The sequence below is a fragment of the Ranitomeya imitator genome, chromosome 1 (genome assembly GCF_032444005.1).
Source record: "Ranitomeya imitator isolate aRanImi1 chromosome 1, aRanImi1.pri, whole genome shotgun sequence".
In the NCBI taxonomy this organism is placed as follows: Eukaryota; Metazoa; Chordata; class Amphibia; order Anura; family Dendrobatidae; genus Ranitomeya; species Ranitomeya imitator.
The window spans coordinates 639,482,891-639,502,079 of NC_091282.1; the positions used below are offsets into that span (position 1 = coordinate 639,482,891).

Sequence of the window (19,189 nt, forward strand, 5' to 3'; positions counted from 1 at the left end):
ATTGAGAGTTGACCGCATGTTGTCTGCTCACAGCAACAGCTTCCAAATGAAAAACCACACACCTGGAATCCACCCCTGACCTTTTAACTACTTCATTGATTACAGGTTAACGAGGGAGACGCCTTCAGAGTTAATTGCAGCCCTTAGAGTCCATTGTCCAATTACTTTTGGTCCCTTGAAAAAGAGGACGCTATGCATTACAGAGCTATGATTCCTAAACCCTTTCTCCGATTTGGATGTGGAAACTATCATATTGCAGCTGGGAGTGTGCACTTTCAGCCCATATTATATATATAATTGTATTTCTGAACATGTTTTTGTAAACAGCTAAAATAACAAAACTTGTGTCACTGTCCAAATATTTCTGGCCCTAACTGTATCATACAGCGCCAGATAGCTTAAAAGCCGGTAATTCAATTGCTGGCTTTTGCTATCTCCATCACAAACTTGACATGATATGAGACATGGTTTACATACAGTAAACCATCTCATATCCCTTTTTTTGCATATTCCACACTACTAATGTTAGTAGTGTGTATGTGCAAAATTTGGGTGCTCTAGCTATTAATTTAAAGGGTTAAATCGCGGAAAAAATTGGCGTGGGCTCCTGTGCAATTTTCTCCGCCAGAATGGTAAAGCCAGTGACTGAGGGCAGATATTAATAGCCTGGAGAGGGTCCATGGTTATTGCCCCCCCCGGCTAAAAACACCTGCCCCCAGCCACCCCAGAAAAGGCACATCTGGAAGATGCGCCTATTCTGGCACTTGGCCACTCTCTTCCCATTCCCGTGTAGTGGTGGGATATGGGGTAATGAAGGGTTAATGTCACCTTACTATTGTAAGGTGACATTAAGCCAGGTTAATAATGGAGAGGCGTCAATTATGACACCTATCCATTATTAATCCAATAGTATGAAATGAATAAAAAACACACACACACACACATTATTATAAAGTCTTTTAATGAAATAAATACACAGGTTGTTGTAATATTTTATTATACTGGTAATCCACCTGAAGACCCTCGTTCTGTAAAAAAGGTAAAATAAAAAAACAACAATATCCCATACCTTCCGTCGCCTGTAAACCCCCTCATATGAACTCGAGCATGGGAAAATATTCGGAAAAGTTCCCAGGCTCGAATTTATATGAGGACATCCAGCAGAGGGCGCATCACCGCGACTGAAGGTAACTGCAGGTCATTGACCTACATTCCATTCATTCCCCGGGGGTTTACAGGCAGGAGCGCAGCTGCATTAGCAGAGCTTCTGCTTGTAAAATTAGTTATCCCCTTCAGATAGATTTACATAGTTGAACGTGACAGAACGATGGAAGGTATGGGATATTGTTGTTTTTTTATTTTATTTTACCTTTTTTACAGAACGAGGGTCTTCAGGTGGATTACCAGTATAATAAAATATTACAACAACCTGTGTATTTATTTCATTAAAAGACTTTGTAATAATGTGTGTGTGTTTTTTAACCATTTCATACTATTGGATTAATAATGGATAGGTGTCATAATTGACGCCTTTCCATTATTAACCTGGCTTAATGTCACCTTACAATAGCAAGGTGACATTAACCCTTCATTACCCTATATCCCACTGCTACACGGGAATGGGAAGAGAGTGGCTAAAGGCCAGAATAGGCGCATCTTCCAGATGTGCCTTTTCTGGAGTGGCTGGGGGCAGATGTTTTTAGCCGGGGGGGGGGGAAACCATGGACCCTCTCCAGGCTATTAATATCTGCCCTCAGTCACTGGCTTTACCATTCTGGCGGAGAAAATTGCACGGGAGTCCACGCCAATTTTTTCCGCGATTTAACCCTTTAAATTAATAGCTAGAGCGCCCAAATTTTGCACATACGCACTACTAACATTAGTAGTGTGGAATATGAAAAAAAAGGGATATGAGATGGTTTACTGTATGTAAACCATGTCTCATATCAAGTCGGGTTTGGAAAGAAGATAGCAAAAGCCGGCAATTGAATTACCGGCTGTTAAGCTATCTAGCGCTGTTTGAAATCTTAATATATATACATATATGTGTCTCACTGACATATATATATATATATATATATATATATATATATACCCCTATACTATGTGTAGACATTTATCTTAGCTATTGTATTCTAACCTGTCAGTGTGATTTTACTGTACACCGCACTGAATTGCTGGCTTTTCCATAGAACACAGCTGCGTATTTCTCGCAAGTCACACTGTTGGTCCGTGTGTAATCCATATTTTTCTGGCCCCCATAGACTTTCATTGGCGTATTTTTTGCGCAATACGGTGACAAACGCAGCATGCTGCGATTTTCTACGCCCGTAACATACTGTATATTACAGATGCGTAATATATGGCTGATAAGAGCTGGGGCATAGAGAAGCATTGTACCGTATGCGATCTGTATTTTCAGCACCTCTCATAAAACACGCTAGTGTGAGGCCGGCCTCAGGCTCCAAAAAGAATAAAACATGGGTCCTTACACTTGCCAGTCCTACTCTAACATAGAAACCACAAAAAGAGGAAAAATTCCTCCAATATTCAAGAAAAAAAAAAAACAGGCAGAGATGCTTACTTGTCTAACTGGGCCTCGATACAAATGCACTAACAGGGTGCAGTGGACCCAAGTAAAATGGCAACTGCACAGGTGCAATAATACCAAATGAGACAGACAGCCTTCAATCAGGGATTGGCCGTGTGGTTTGTGGTTTTTATGTTAGAGTAGGAGTGGCAAGTGTAAGGACCCTTGACGCGGGTTGCCAGCTTACGTATTATGGCCAGAATATCAACCAATACATTACATATATTGATATGTTTTTGTGCACTTTATATTTTTTTGGGGGTGCAGTTGGGCCCAAATTGTTCTGTAAACTGTGGCCACTGTTCACACAGGATGCATTATACTTAGCACTGGGCAGCCCACCATAGGGCATCATTAATAGGCTGATAACCAAATGCTTTGCATTCCGTGTGTGAACATTGCCACATACAGATTATATTTTTTTGCACTGGTGTGCCACACGGCCAATCCCTGATTGAAGGCTGGCTGTCTCATTTGGTATTCTTGCCCCTGTGCAGTTGTCATTTTACTTGGGTCTGCTGCACCCTGTTAGTGCAATTGTATTGAGGCCTAGTTAGACAGGTAAGCATCTCTGCCTGTTTTAGTTTTTTCTTGAATATTGGAGGATTTTTTCCTCTTTTTGTGTTTTGTATGTTAGAGTAGGACTGGCAAGTGTAAGGACCCTTGACGCGGGTTGCCATCTTACGTATTATGGCAAGAATATCAACCAATACATTACATATGTTGATATGTTTTTGTGCACTTTATTTTTTTTCGGGGTGCAGTTGGGCCCAGATGGTTCTGTAAACTGTGGCCTCTGTTCACATAGGATGCATTATAGTTAGCACTGGGCAGCCCACCATAGGGCACTATTAATAGGCTGAGAACCAGATGCTCTTCATTCCTTGTGTGAACATTACCACATACAGATTATATTTTTTTGCACAGGTGCCACCCGGCCAATCCCTCATTGAAGACTGGTTCATTTGGTATTTTTGCACCTGTGCAGTTACCATTTTACTTGGGTCTGCTGCACCTTGTTAGTACATTTGTATTGAGGCCCAGTTAGACAGGTAAGAATCTCTGCCTGTTTTTGTTTTTTCTTGAATATTGGAGGAATTTTCCTCTTTTTGTGGATTTTAAAGTAAGTGATTCATTCCTGGAATCAGGGTCTCTGTCTCTATATCATGCTGCTCTCAGATTACATAGCAATAATTTGATAATTTAATTAATAATATAATTTAATTTAAAGATTCCCTTTAAAGGAAGCAAATTTCTATACTTCTCCCAGCATTAGTACTTTCTAATTTTTTTTTGCTGGGTTTGTCGCTAACCTGGACAATTTTTCAACCTTTATCAAAATATTTTTATCTTTCTCCTTTGAATTTGTAGATATAAGAAAAAAGAAGATGAAAGATACTTGTTGCTCGATGTGCATCATAATATGTAAGTTGATTATCCTAAGGTTTAAATAACATAAGTTTACTAATTTCGCAATTCTCAGTTCAGTTCGGAAACCTTAAGGCCACATACCCACGAATCCACGATCAGAAATAGCAGCATTTTGGATGTTCTGCATTACAAACCCAGTGGATGGGATTTTTTAAATGACTCAGGTTAAATTTTCAGTAAATTTCGACTTAAAAGAAACTTTTCACTTATGAATTTCTTTTAACCTCTAAAATATCCCCTGATTTAGATCACAATGAAAGTCATAAAAACAAGTCCAAAATAAACAATTGCTTTTTTTTTCACTATATCACCTGAGTTTTTTCCAGTTTTTCAGTACATCTTATAGTAAAGTAGATGGCATAATTCAAAACTAATGTAGCAAAAAACAATTCCACATATGGGTATATCAATAGAAAAAACAATAAAATGTTATGGTTCTTAGAAAAAAGATAGGAAAAAGCAAAAGTGGAATAATGAAAGTTAGCAGTGGAAGGAAAGGATTGAGGTTTGTTCACTCCCCATACAGATGGCATTGGCCACCAATCGATTTCTTAGTCATTTGGTGTTCATAGGAGGCAAACATTTGCCCATGTAAATGAGTCTTATGTTATCCTTAAAGGTGTTGTCCAATCTGTGCAAAAACTCTTTGCATTAAAGTTTTGTGTGAGTTGATCACCAGGGTGCTCGTTGAAGTGGCTCCTTCTGAGGGCATTGAAGAGGTCATCTACATCAATGACATCAAGGCTTCTTGCAGTGGCTCCTATTCTTTGGGCGTTGAGGAGGCCATCTCCATCTATGACATCAAGGCTTCTTGTAGTGGCTCCTCTTCTTGTGGCATTGAGGAGGTCATCTCCATCTATCACTTCCAGCTTTATCCTCATTGTGATTCTTTGTAGTGTGAGACATATGAGACTGTCTGGTGACCCTTTTGGTATGTTCATTTGTGGAATGCCTGCTGATTACAGATTGCATCAGCCCCCTGTGGTGTACTAGTCTGCGTTACGTGGAGGACATTTATGAAGTCTAATTGAATTAGTGAACTGTCATGCCACGGTTTCGGGACTCGATCCAGTGTCCTCTTGCTGCATGGTCAGTTTCACTTCCTGGTTTGTACGTAACCCGTTTCAGTGTGCTTATACAGTCATGGCACGAACAATGAGGGAACAGCAATGATTATTTCTCACCAATCCTGTGGGACCCAATGCTCTGAAATGGGTACTGCTGAGTGATGTAAAAACAAGTCTGCTCATGTCACCAGTGTGATTGTACAGGACTTCAGGCTAGGGTCCATAGTTCCAGCTTGTGGATTGCAGAACTGATCCACTACCCAACACTGAACCCACAATTTCATTTGGATAACCCAGGTTGGGACAATCTGGGCACCTGGCCACAAACCTGGTGGTTGCCCACTAAAAGCAGGATGCTGCTGGTGGGGGTAGTTGGCCCTGGATGCCTCAAAGTTGTGAAGGTTCTAATCCTTGTCTAGTCGGCGGAAACATGAGACTTAGTGCAAGTGACAATCTTGTGTCCTTAATGGGAATGTAATCTATGCTGATAACTGTTGGTAACTCAATTGAGTTACTTAACGGAGTGTGGTGCCTTCACCCTGTGTTGTCTGAGTAGTGTTTTTCTCATAGTGAAGGAATATGGTTGTTCAGTAGGATAAGTCCCATCCCATGCAGACTAAAGATAGCCAGGCCAACTCACTGACCCTCATGTCTCCACATGGGGTTTTTCTGTAGAGGCTTTTTCTGGGAGCAACAAAAAGGTCATCTCCATCTATGACTTCCATCATTGTCCTAAATGGAGTTCATTAGTACTTTTTCCTATTCTGGAGGCATTGAGAAGGTCATCTCTATCTATCATTTCCAGCATTGTCTTAATGGGGGAGCTTTGTAGTGACTGATGTTCTGGAGGCATTGAGGAGGTCATGTCCACCTATGACTTCCAGCATTGTCTTAATTGGGGTCCTTTCTAATGGCTCATCTTTTGGAGGCATTGAGGAGGTCATAATCGTCTATGACATCCAGAATTGTTGTCACGATTCCACCCTTCAGTGTGTCTGGGATGCAGTTACTGATAGCTCAACCGTCCAATCTAGTACAGGGGCGTTCAGTATCTAGTCTGGTGCAGGGGTGTGCTGAGCTGTCAGCTTAGATATACAATCTGAGACTGGAGGTGCTGGGCTGTTTCCAGGTGTTCATTGTCTCAGGTGATTGCCCTGCTACTTAACTAGGGTGTTAGTCCCAGACCTCTGCCAGATGCAGCGTCAGCTAAGTGTGTTTGGTTTTCTATTTCACTAGTTTTTTGCTTGATGATCTTTTCTTACCTGCCCTGGGAACTTGTTCTGACCATATGTCTGTTTAATCCCTTTGCTCTGATCCGCTGTCCTCCTGGTATTTTTACCTTGAAATGTTACCTGACTATGCTTTTGTCTCTTCTTTCTGTTTATGACGTGCCCTCCTGGCTTTTGATCTCGGACTCTTTGACTTTCTCGAGTCACAGTTTGTCCATGAGAAGTGACTTAGTGTCACATTACATCTGTCCCATACGTTTTTCTTTTTTGCCAGTTTAATTCCTGTTCACAGGCTTTGTGACCAGGTGGTGAATTTGATGCAGGTGACTCAGAATCTGGCTATGGAATGACAGAATCTGGAATTATCACAATATAAGTTGCAAGGACAGATAATTAATTTTATGAATGCTTCCTATAGCTTTCCACTGCTGGCAATGGATGTGATGTCAGTATCAGGATGTGATGTACAGTCGGGATCTCCCAGACCTGAAATGGCCCTCCCTGATAAATTTTCTGGAGAGAAAGACCAGTGTAGGTTGTTCAGGAAGTGCTGCAGGTTATTTTTTACCCTGCCTCCCTGGTCATTAGGGGATGAGTTTCAGAGCGTGGGAATAATTATGTCCCTACTGAGAGGGGGTCCTCAGACCTGGGCATTTTCCATGTCTCCACAAGTCCCAGAACGGTTTTCTGTGGACACCTGATCTATGACAAACCCAACAGAATTCAGGTCATTGAGGCTAAGATCATGAACCTGATTCAGGGGGGTCATACAGCTGAAGGCTACTGCACTGAGTTCCAGCAGTGGTCCACTGAAGTTCTTTGGAACAATGCAGCTCTCAGGTGCCAGGTCCACAAAGGCCTTTCTGAAACCCATAAGGATGCTGTGGTCCTTCATAATGCTCCTAGTTCTCTGGTGGAGGCCATGACCCAGGTCATATGAATGGACCTATAATTCATGAGAGACATGGTGAACTGCAGGCTGTCTGTTATACTTCCCTGGAGCAGATCCATTTATAGGAAGGGGAGCCATTGGAGAATAGAGTTGCAAGTCTTCGTGTGGTGGAGAAAAAATGTAGACAAGAGCTTAGACTCTGTTTGTACTGTGGGCTCTCTGGACAATTTCTCAGGAATTGCCCAACTCGTCCTCAGGCAGTTAATCTTACAGGGGCGTGCTGAAGCTGTCAGTACTTTGGTTGACAGCTCAGTGACCGCTCTGGTACAGGGGAGTGCTGAGCTGTCAGTATATTGATTGACAGCTTGGCTATTCAATCTGAGAATCTGAGGTGTTGGGTTGTTTCCAGGTCTTCATTGTCCCAGGTGATTGCCTTGCTACTTAACTAGGCTGTTAGTTTCAGACCTCTGCCAGACATACAGTAGCTTCAGCTAAATGTGTTTGGTTTTCTATGTGCCTAGTGTTTTGTTTGATTATCTTTCATTGCCTGACTTTGGACCTCGTTCTGACCATCTGTCAGTTTAACCCCTTTGCTCTGATCAGCTATGCTCTTGGTATTTTGACCTTGGACGATTACCTGACTACGCTTTCATCTCTTCTCTCTCTTTATGATGTTCTCACCTGGCTTTGGACCTTTGACTCCTTGGCTATCCCAACTCATGGTTTGGCCATGAGAATTGTCTTAATGTGGGTTCTTAATAGTGGCTCATCTCCATCTATGACTTCCAGCATAGTCCTAACAGGTGTTCTTTGTAGAGGCTCCTATTACTAGTCCATTTTTACCTCTTTAGGCATGAACATTTCTGGTCATTTTAGTCGATTTGTGTATTTTAACTCCCAATCTCAATCTCTTTTTTGCCACAAGCGATTTGAAGATTTTTATTGATTATGTATTGTTGAAGAATAGAAAGGATACACTAATGTGTTATGTGTTTGTCTAGTACTTTGTATTAGAAGTACAGAAGGAACGCTTTTGAAGGGTACAGAAAATCTACAAAATGATCACATTTTCAAAGAAGCCCAGGTAGCGGCATCTACTTGGGAAAAAGGTAAGTAGTATCCTTATTATAGTACACTATGTTTTGACTAAAGTAAATTTTTAGATAATAATTAGCCCAATACTTGTCCAGCCGACAGCTATCACTTCTGACTTGCCTATGCTTGTAAAAGCTCAGATCAGCTGAGCATTCTCATGTTCTTTAGGGCAAGAACATTCTAAGCCAGCGCCAAACTCATTTATAAATCCAAATGACCCTAAAAGATAAAGGAAAAATAAGAGGAACAGGCGCCACGCATGATCTAAGTGTAGTAAAAGCTGTTTCTAGATTGCACATTATAATAGTTGCACTCCCCAGAAAAAGGTGAAATGAGGCATAAACAGGATCCCACAGGAATCCCAAGGAGGCAGACTGCAGCTCGACTAGCTGGGCTCACAGAAGGCTTCAGACAACCGTGGTGAAGGCAGTTAAGAGACAGAAAAACACCAAGATAGGTGTCGGCGCTTCCATCACAAGATTCTCGTGGATGTCAAATGTAATAATTTATTTAGGAGTTACAGGATAAAACAACGTGTTTCGAATCCAACATCCCGGAGTCTTCTTCAGGTTGTTAAAAAATATATATCATATACGAAACTCATTTGGCAGGAGCTTATCTACTTGCATACCAAAAGGATTGGTTTAAAAAAATGTACCTACTCAATCTTTATTTTCCCAACATCAATGATTGTGGACAGCTTCATCAGTTAGTCACCTGGAAAAGGGAAATTGTCACCTTCAAAAGACTTTTATCTAGTGTATAAAAGGGACTTTAGGGCCATGATACACATTTGTCAGTCTTAAGGTACCGTCACATTAAGCGACGCTGCAGCGATATAGGCAACGATGCCGATCGCTGCAGCGTCGCTGTTTCGTCGTTGTGTGGTCGCTGGAGAGCTGTCACACAGACAGCTCTCCAGCGACCAACGATGCCGAAGTCCCCGGGTAACCAGGGTAAACATCGGGTTACTAAGCGCAGGGCCGCGCTTAGTAACCCGATGCTTACCCTGGTTACCATTGTAAAAGTAAAAAAAAAACACTACATACTTACATTCCTGTCGCGTCCCCCGGCCTCAGCTTCCCTGCACTGTGTAAGCGCTGGCCGGAAAGCAGAGCGGTGACGTCACCGCTGTGCTCTGCTTTACGGCCGGCCGGCACTGACACTGGGGGACGCATGGAAGCTGACGCTGAAGGACGTGACAGGAATGTAAGTATGTAGTGTTTTTTTTTTTTACTTTTACAATGGTAACCAGGGTAAACATCGGCTTACTAAGCACGGCCCTGCGCTTAGTAACCCAATGTTTACCCTGGTTACCAGTGAAGACATCGCTGAATCGGCGTGACACACGCCGATTCAGTGATGTCAACGGGTGATCCAGCGACTAAATAAAGTCCTGATCATTCCCCAGCGACCAACGATCTCCCAGCAGTGGCCTGATCGTTGGTCGCTGTCACGCATAATGATTTCGTTAACGATATCGTTGCTACGTCACAAAAAGCAACGATATCGTTAACAATATCGTTAGGTGTGACGGTACCTTTAGCTAACAATCTAATACACATGGGGACATACCAACTATTTTCAGATAATGTCTCAGGAAGATAAGTGCGATTTCAGAGTGCCAATCATTTGTTCTTAGTGAGATAAGCTGCTGCCATAGGAGTCTGACAGTGGCTTTCTCATAAAGAACACAAGAGCGCTCAACAGATCTGAATGCTCCTGTCTATGGAGGAGACTGTGAAATAAGAAAAAAAAATAATGAAGCATTAGTTCTAAACATATCATAGGATTGTGCTATAAATATCCCACAACTGTGGGTTCCATCACTTGGACCAGCTTCTGTCTAGAGAATTGAGCCTCGATAAGCACCGTCAGGAAAGTAGAGGTGGCCTCACTGGCGTATCTCTCTCCATTTATCTTTATAGGATGCCCAAAAACTGCTGAGCAAGTGTGCTTATCTCTTTCAGAGCTACTATTCACATGAATGGAGAGAGCAGCACTTTTATGCCCCCTCTCATGAGGTGGGTTTCTATCTATCTGTCAATGTCCCAAATTTGACAACCCTTTAATAGTCTTTGGTCTTGAAGAAATACAAAGGTTCTGGAGGAATGAGAGTTAGGACAGGTTCTGCCTAAGTAGACGAGCAATGATCTATGGGAAAGAAAAATGTAAATGAGCTCTTTTCCAAGAGGAAAGAATACTCTCTTTAATAACTACTCTCAGTAGGCTTTGCTATTGAGATTTTTTCTCCTTCTGGGATAGAGTTGATTTGTATGTATGAAATAGGAGATTTCCCGAGGTATAGTGTGGGCCCAAAGATTTACATCAATGTCCTAGTACAGTTTTAAACAATTTGGATCATGTACTAAGCCAAGAGGGCCAGCATATACTATCAGACCTTAGATAATTCATTTATACTTTTTAATTTGTCAGGTAAGTTGCTCAAAAAGACTATATCGGCTTTAAGAGGTACACAGGTTATCCTAGTAGTGGACGCCATTGGAGAAAGTGAAATACAAGACATCCAGTGGATCAAAAATGGGATCAATTTTGCTACGACCCAGCCATCGGAAGGTGTTACCGTCAGAGACAGTAGCTATGATGGCAGACTGGGAATTTCCAGTGATGGATCACTAATTATATATAAATTTGAAATGGAAGACCAAGGAGAATACAAAGCTGACATACTGATGAAAGACCTAAAGAAGGACGAAATTGTTTTTGTCTTAAACATTTCTGGTAAGTTATACGTTGATCAGATTGCATATGTCTCTTGCTATTGCCAATTGCTTCTGAATAGATAAATGTCTCCAAAGGAATCTTAGAACAAGATTCGGCTTAGTTGTAGTGTCCATCTGTGGACAGATCTGTTCAAGACTTTCTGTAGGATCTGGTTAGGTATGTGAGGTTATAAGTACACAGCAAAAGTCTTGTCACTTGCCAAGACTATGTCCATTACTGAGATATGGCCCCTTCTTCCCTCTATGAAAATCTAGTGTTTTAGACAACTGGGTGTGGTCATTAAGAAGGCATCCACAAAAAAGAGTTAAGGACCTCCCCCACTTTGCTAAAAAAAGACTAGATTTGTATACAAGGAATAAACACCAATATCTCAGAAACAGAGAAGAGCAGGAACAGAAGAAAACAACCCCGAATTCAGGAGAACAGTGGCATTTACACCATATCAGTAAATATGGCAAGTGACAAATCCCCTTTTATAAACTGCCCAAAGCTGATGATGATGGAAAAAGAACTGAAACAGATTTCTGTTTCTGGTCCTTTTCTTGAACCATAATGAAATTGTGGAAAGCAGACCAACTTTTGAGCATCTCATCTAGTCACATCTTTTGCTTAGTTTCCTGTGGGTTTTCCTAGACTATCTTTATAAACAAGTGTAAAATAATTTAATTGATGTTTCCGCAAACAGTCACGTGACCCCGTTGTGGCCTTCGGTTATCAGATGGTGTATATTGTTAACGGGAAGTTTTTTAGATGGTCAACTCTCAAAATATGTGGCTCTTCAGCACTGACATTATGTGTGTGGTCCAGTTCTAAAATGCGCATGCACAGTTTTCTGCTATTACCTGTACCATACTCTCATTGGTGGGTGCATTTAGTCAACCATGAAGTTGGGGGGCAGGGTCTAACAACATGAAGAACACAAACTGCATTGTGGGAAATGTAGTTTTGGGCTGTACACTGAACAGCAGGCATGCCTCAATCAAGGAGGTGCATAAGGAGAAAAAAATGGAAGTGCCACAAGTATGGTGTGCTAGAAAAAGATGAACAAAAAATGAAGGTTTGGTTCTTGTTCTTCTTCTTGAAGAAATGTTCTATTCCTGTCTGATTGAGTTGAATTTGTTCTTCTAGAAGGAGATTCTCACCGAAACAATCGCGTGGCAGTGATTGTACCAGTGATTGTATGGCTGGTGGTAATAGCAGCTGGAGTAGCCTTCATGCTGTGGAGGAAGAAGAGGTGTCCTGCAAATTCCGTACGTATACGGTAATTTCATTTCAATTTAGCTTTATTTTTGCTCTTTTTCCAGTGCTCAAAACGTATCGTTGTCTTGTGTATACAGCTCCAGTGCAGACTCATGCGTCTTTACCCTTCCTCTTAACCCCTCCTTATGCTAATTTACTTTTTATGAATCAGTTGAGGTTTCCTGAAACATAAAAAATAATCAGGAAACATTCTAACCAATGGAATTCCAGTGATCACACCCGGTCACTACGAGATTTAGGGTCTTCCCCTTCATATTCCCATAGTAATCAGTTACTGGGGAGATTATCTGATAAACTAAAAATGGCCTCTACATCTTGATGACTAAATAGATTTGCATTGTGGCACCAACTTTAGTATGAAGGTGGACTAAGGCGGTGTGAAGTTACGCGACTGGCACTCAAATGTGAACATCCTGGGGTCCTTTTGAGATTCCTTGGGCCCTTCCACTTGTGATACCATGGTGTTGTGGGGGACTAGTAATCCTAACAGGTGCCTGGTATGCTGGCATTCGAGTACCGGTGGGGGAAGTATGGTCTTGGCTTTGGTCCAGCCAAGTACAGAAGTGGATGGCAGACTAGGTAGTGCTAATTTCTATCTCTTCAGAAGGTTCAATCATCACTTGCCTTAAAGTAAGCAAATTCCCAAAAATGTCATAGCTAGAATTAAGTATTGAAAAATATTTTCTTATGTTTTCAGCTATCTTATAGATTTTTTTTACTCTCTTCCTAGAGGGAAATTCCAGTAGAAGAAGCAAGAAGTGACCCAGGTAGGATACATATTTCCCACCATTGTCAATTGATCAAATAAGAGACCGATGAGATAGCTGATAATTGTTTGAATTTCCTGCCCCCCACCCAAAAAATAAAGAACAAAAAAAATTATTTATATACAGTAAAATTGTAGCAACCCAAAGGAGGGCAAATGCCTGGATGAAACTAAAAAACCAGCACCCCACAAAGCTACGTTCCTATTGATCAGTTGTCAATGCTCTGGTTTCAGTATATCAGAGCTGCAAAGGGGCATTGGGATTGATGCGTTAGTGTGATCTTAAGGAATGTCGAAGTGAAGACTTTAAGTCTTGATTTAGGCTGCCAAAGGTCCCCCAATTTTATTATATAACTCATTGTCTTCCAATTATTAAAGTTCCATTCAGTATTCTGTGGTTTCTGAATACTTAACGGTACATGAAACTGCATTGTAATCAAGCTCTGTAACTTGGCTCTTGGACACAACAAAAGGCTAGAAATGGCATTGGGAATTGTGTAAAAAATGCTTTTTTTACTTTAAAAAAAAAGCTCAAAACCGCTAACTTGTTTTTTTCTCTGCCTGCTTTATGTTCCTTTTTATTGATGGAAATATGTTAAAGCGTTTTTATATGATATTCTCAGTTATTTATTCTCAATTCCCTCCAGAAGGCAAGTCTGAACTAGAGAAAGAAGAACGTAAAGAATTAAAGGGACTCTGTCACCTGAATTTGGAGGGAACAATCTTCAGCCATGGAGGCGGGGTTTAAGGGTTTTTGATTCACCCTTTCCTTACCCGCTGGCTGCACGCTGGCTGCAATATTGGATTGAAGTTCATTCTCTGTCCTCCGTAGTACATGCCTGCACAAGGTAATCTTGCCTTGCGCAGGCGTGTACTACGGAGGACAGAGAATGAACTTCAATCCAATATTGCAGCCAGCGTGCAGCCAGCGGGTAAGGAAAGGGTGAATCAAAAACCCCAAAACCCCGCCTCCATGGCTGAAGATTGTTCCCTCCAAATTCAGGTGACAGTGTCCCTGTAAGAGCAAGTACTTGTGGTAATGTATTATTCTAACCAGCAATTGTTCCCAAAAAGTTCCTAAGAAAAGTCATCTTTTTTGTTTTAATTGGTATGAAGAACTAGTCAGTCATTCCTTCAGTCTATGACCAGGGCTCTCCTGCTCTTCTGCCCGATCTGATATTAGGAGAAAAGTATGTGTGAGAACACATACAGTGGGTACGGAAAATATTCAGACCCCTTTACATTTTTCACTCTTTGTTTCATTGCAGCCCATTTGGTAAATTCAAAAAAAGTTCATTTTTTCTCATCAATGTTCACTCTGCACCCCATCTTGGCTGAAAAAAAACAGAAACGTAGAAGTTTTTGCATATTTATTCAAAAAGAAAAACTGACATGTCACATAGTTATAAGTATTCAGACCCTTTGCTCGGTATTGAGTGGAAACACCCTTTTGAGCTAGCACAGCCATGAGTCTTCTTGGGAATGATGCAATAAGTTTTTCATACCTGGATTTGGGGATCCTCTGCCATTCTTCCTTGCAGATCCTCTCCAGTTCTGTCAGGTTGGATGGTGAACGTTGGTGGACAGCCATTTCCAGGTCTCTCCAGAGATGCTCAATTGGATTTACGTCAGGGCTCTGGTTGGGCCAGTCAAGAATGGTCACAGGGTTGTTTTGAAGCCACTCCTTTGTTATTTTAGCTGTCTGCTTAAGGTCTTTGTATTGTTGGAAGGTGAACCTTCGGCCAAAACTGAGGTACAGTATGAAGAGATGAAGAGGTTTTCATCCGGGATACTTGGCCGTATTCCTATTTCCTTCAATGACAACCAGCCGTCCTGTCCCTGCAGCTGAAAAACACCCACATAGCATGATGCTGCCACCACCCTGTTTCATTGTTGGGATTGTATTGGGTAGGTGATGAGCAGTGCCTGGTTTTCTCCACACATACCGGTTAGAATTTTCACCAAAAAGGTCTGTCTTCGTCTCATCAGACCAGAGAATCTTATTTCTCATAGTCTGGGATTTCTTCATGTGTTTTTTAGCAAACTCTTTGCTGGCTTTCATATGTGTTGCACTGAGTAGAGGTTTCCATCGGGCCACTCTGCCATAAAGGCCCAACTGGTGGAGGGCTGCAGTGATAGTTTACTTTGTGGAACTTTCTCCTACCTCCGAAGGCTACGTTCACATTAGCGTCATGCGACGCTGCGTCGTCGACGTACAGCAACGCATGCGTCATGCGCCCCTATCTTTATCATTGGGGACGCATGCGTTGCGTTGTCGTGCGTTTTTGTAAAAACGCACGACGCATGTGTCGTTTCACCGCACCTGGGTGGCGTCGGAGACGCTACATGTTGCATTTTTGTAGCGTCTAAAAAACGCACGCGTCGCACTTGCATCGCTCGTGCATCGTCATTGCGTTACAATTTCCCATAGAAACCAATTGACAACGCACTTGCGTCGCTTGTGTGCGTCGTGCGTGCGTTGTGCGACGCATGCGTCGTTAAATAAAATTAAACAAAAAAGTGTCTAGACAGTGTCTAGACAGTGAAGACAGTGATAAAAACATCCCCCATATATAAAGAAAATGTTTGGATCGTTTGTCACTTCTGCTGCAGCATCTACAGGCAACACACCAGACCAGACAGACCAGACTTCTTCATCAGCTGTCCTGAGATGTAAGTATAGAATGATTCTGTGCATTTTCTACATGTTTTATTTTTAAATTGTTTTTGCAAGTTGTGTATTATATTCGTCACTGTGGTTGTTTAAAGATATTGTTGTATTTTTAGTCTGGTTGTGATGTATGGCGTTGTATAGGATGGCGTTTCATTGTCTCCGGCCTTGATTATTGTTCTTGCCAGGATAGATTTTTCTTTTCCATTTATTGGTTTGGGGGTGTTTTTTGTATTCAGTTGTGATGTTTTATTCTTGCGTTATATGATGACATTTAATTGTCTCCGGCCATGTTGGTTTTATTGTAAAGTATGGTAGTATAGAATGATTCTGCGCCCTTTTATTAAATGTAATAATTTATATTGCAAGTTGTGTATTATGTTCTGCACTGTGGTTGTGTAAAGACATTGTTGTATGTTTCTGGCTGTGATGTATGGCGTTGTATGGCCTTTTATTGTCTCCGGCCCTGTCGGTTTTATTGTAAAGTATGGTAGTATAGAATGATTCTGCGCCCTTTTATTAAATGTAATAATTTATATTGCAAGTTGTGTATTATGTTCTGCACTGTGGTTGTGTAAAGACATTGTTGTATGTTTCTGGTTGTGATGTATGGCGTTGTATGGCCTTTTATTGTCTCCGGCCCTGTGGGTTTTATTGTAAAGTATGGTAGTATAGAATGATTCTGCGCCCTTTTATTAAATGTAATAATTTATATTGCAAGTTCTGTATTATGTTCTGCACTGTGGTTGTGTAAAGACATTGTTGTATGTTTCTGGTTGTGATGTATGGCGTTGTATGGCCTTTTATTGTCTCCGGCCCTGTCGGTTTTATTGTAAAGTATGGTGGTGTATCCAGGATTGCCGTTTCTGTCCTTAATTTTTGGGGGTTGTTAATTTTTTCCTTTAAAAAATCTATTGTGTTTTTTGGGTTGCTCCGTGCATACTGTTGTTCCAAATTTTTTTTTTGATTTTTTAAATATAAATGTTTGCTTTTTTAATCAGTTTGGTATTTAACCCCTTCATGACCCAGCCTATTTTGACCTTAAAGACCTTGCCGTTTTTTGCAATTCTGACCAGTGTCCCTTTATGAGGTAATAACTCAGGAACGCTTCAATGGATCCTAGCGGTTCTGAGATTGTTTTTTCGTGACATATTGGGCTTCTTGTTAGTGGTAAATTTAGGTCAATAAATTCTGTGTTTATTTGTGATAAAAACGGAAATTTGGCGAAAATATTGAAAATTTCGCAATTTTCACATTTTGAATTTTTATTCTGTTAAACCAGAGAGTTATGTGACACAAAATAGTTAATAAATAACATTTCCCACATGTCTACTTTACATCAGCACAATTTTGGAAACAAAATTTTTTTTTGCTAGGAAGTTATAAGGGTTAAAATTTGACCAGCGATTTCTCATTTTTACAACGAAATTTACAAAACCATTTTTTTAGGGACCACGTCACATTTGATGTCAGTTTGAGGGGTCTATATGGCTGAAAATACCCAAAAATGACACCATTCTAAAAACTGCACCCCTCAAGGTGCACAAAACCACATTCAAGAAGTTTATTAACCCTTCAGGTGCTTCACAGCAGCAGAAGCAAAATGGAAGGAAAAAATGAACATTTAACTTTTTAGTCACAAAAATGATTTTTCAGCAACAATTTTTTTATTTTCCCAATGGTAAAAGGAGAAACTGAACCACGAAAGTTGTTGTCCAATTTGTCCTGAGTACGCTGATACCTCATATGTGGGGGTAAACCACTGTTTGGGCGCACGGCAGGGCTTGGAAGGGAAGGAGCGCCATTTGACTTTTTGAATGAAAAATTGGCTGCACTCTTTAGCGGACACCATGTCACGTTTGGAGAGCCCCCGTGTGCCTAAAAATTGGAGCTCCCCCCCAAGTGACCCCATTTTGGAAACTAGACGCCCCAAGGAACTTATCTACATGCATAGTGAGCCCTTTAAACCCCCAGGTGCTTCACAAATTGATCCGTAAAAATGAAAAAGTACTTTTTTTTCACAAAAAAATTCTTTTACCCTCAATTTTTTCATTTTCACATGGACAACAGGATAAAATGGATCCTAAAATGTATTGGGCAATTTCTCCTAAGTACATTGATACCTCACATGTGGAGGTAAACCACTGTTTGGGCACATGGTAAGGCTCGGAAGGGAAGGAGCGCCATTTGACTTTTTGAATGAAAAATTATCTCCATCGTTAGCGGACACCATGTCGCATTTGGAGAGACCCTGTGTGCCTAAACATTGGAGCTCCCCCACAAGTGACCCCATTTTGGAAACTGGACCCCCCAAGGAACTTATCTAGATGCCTAGTGAGTACTTTAAACCCTCAGGTGCTTCACAAATTGATCCGTAAAAATGAAAAAGTACTTTTTTTTCACAAAAAATTTATTTTCGCCTCAATTTTTTCATTTTCACATGGGCAATAGGATAAAATGGATCCTAAAATTTGTTGAGCAATTTCTCCTGAGTACGCTGATACCTCATATGTGGGGGTAAACCACTGTTTGGGCACACGGCAGGGCTCGGAAGGGAAGGCGCGCCTTTTGACTTTTTGAATGGAAAATTAGCTCCAATTGTTAGCGGACACCATGTCGCGTTTGGAGAGCCCCTGTGTGCCTATGCATTGGAGCTCCCCCACAAGTGACCACATTTTGGAAACTAGACACCCCAAGGAACTTATCTAGATGTATACTGAGCACTTTAAACCCCCAGGTTCTTCACAGAAGTTTATAATGCAGAGCCATGAAAATAAAAAATAATTTTTCTTTTCTCAAAAATGATTTTTTAGCCTGGAATTTCCTATTTTGCCAATGGTAATAGGAGAAATTGGAACACAAATGTTGTTGTCCAGTTTGTCCTGAGTACGCAGATACCCCATATGTGGGGGTAAACCACTGTTTGGGCGCACGGCAGGGCTCACTAGGGAAGGCACGCCATTTGGCTTTTTAAATGGAAAATTAGCTCCAATCATTAGCGGACACCATGTCGCGTTTGGAGATCCCCTGTGTGCCTAAACATTGGAGATCCCCCACAAATGACCCCATTTTGGAAACTAGACCCCCAAAGGAACTTATCTAGATATGTGGTGAGCACTTTCAACCCCCAAGTGCTTTACAGAAGTTTATAACACAGAGCCGTGAAAATAATAAATACGTTTTCTTTCCTCAAAAATAATTTTTTAGCCCAGAATTTTTTATTTTCCCAAGGGTTACAGGAGAAATTGGACCACAAAAGTTGTTGTCCAGTTTGTCCTGAGTACGCTGATACCCCATGTGTGGGGGTAAACCACTGTTTGGGCACACGTCGGGGCTCCGAAGGGAAGTAGTGACTTTTGAAATGCAGACTTTGATGGAATGGTCTGCTGGCGTCACGTTGCGTTTGCAGAGCCCTTGGTGTGCCTAAACAGTAGAAACCCCCC

The 19,189-nt window shown here is 41.2% G+C and overlaps 1 protein-coding gene across 1 annotated transcript in view; it reads left to right on the top strand.

Annotated features, from left to right (window-relative positions):
* Positions 1-19,189, top strand: part of LOC138638312 (uncharacterized) — a 129,534-nt gene that overhangs the window by 19,293 nt on the left and 91,052 nt on the right. Inside the window, exons 4-8 of the mRNA XM_069727531.1 lie at positions 3,962-4,015; positions 8,211-8,318; positions 10,741-11,046; positions 12,178-12,299; positions 13,040-13,076. Of these exons, the coding sequence (XP_069583632.1) occupies positions 3,962-4,015; positions 8,211-8,318; positions 10,741-11,046; positions 12,178-12,299; positions 13,040-13,076 (627 nt within the window). The remainder of the gene's footprint in view (positions 1-3,961; positions 4,016-8,210; positions 8,319-10,740; positions 11,047-12,177; positions 12,300-13,039; positions 13,077-19,189) is intronic.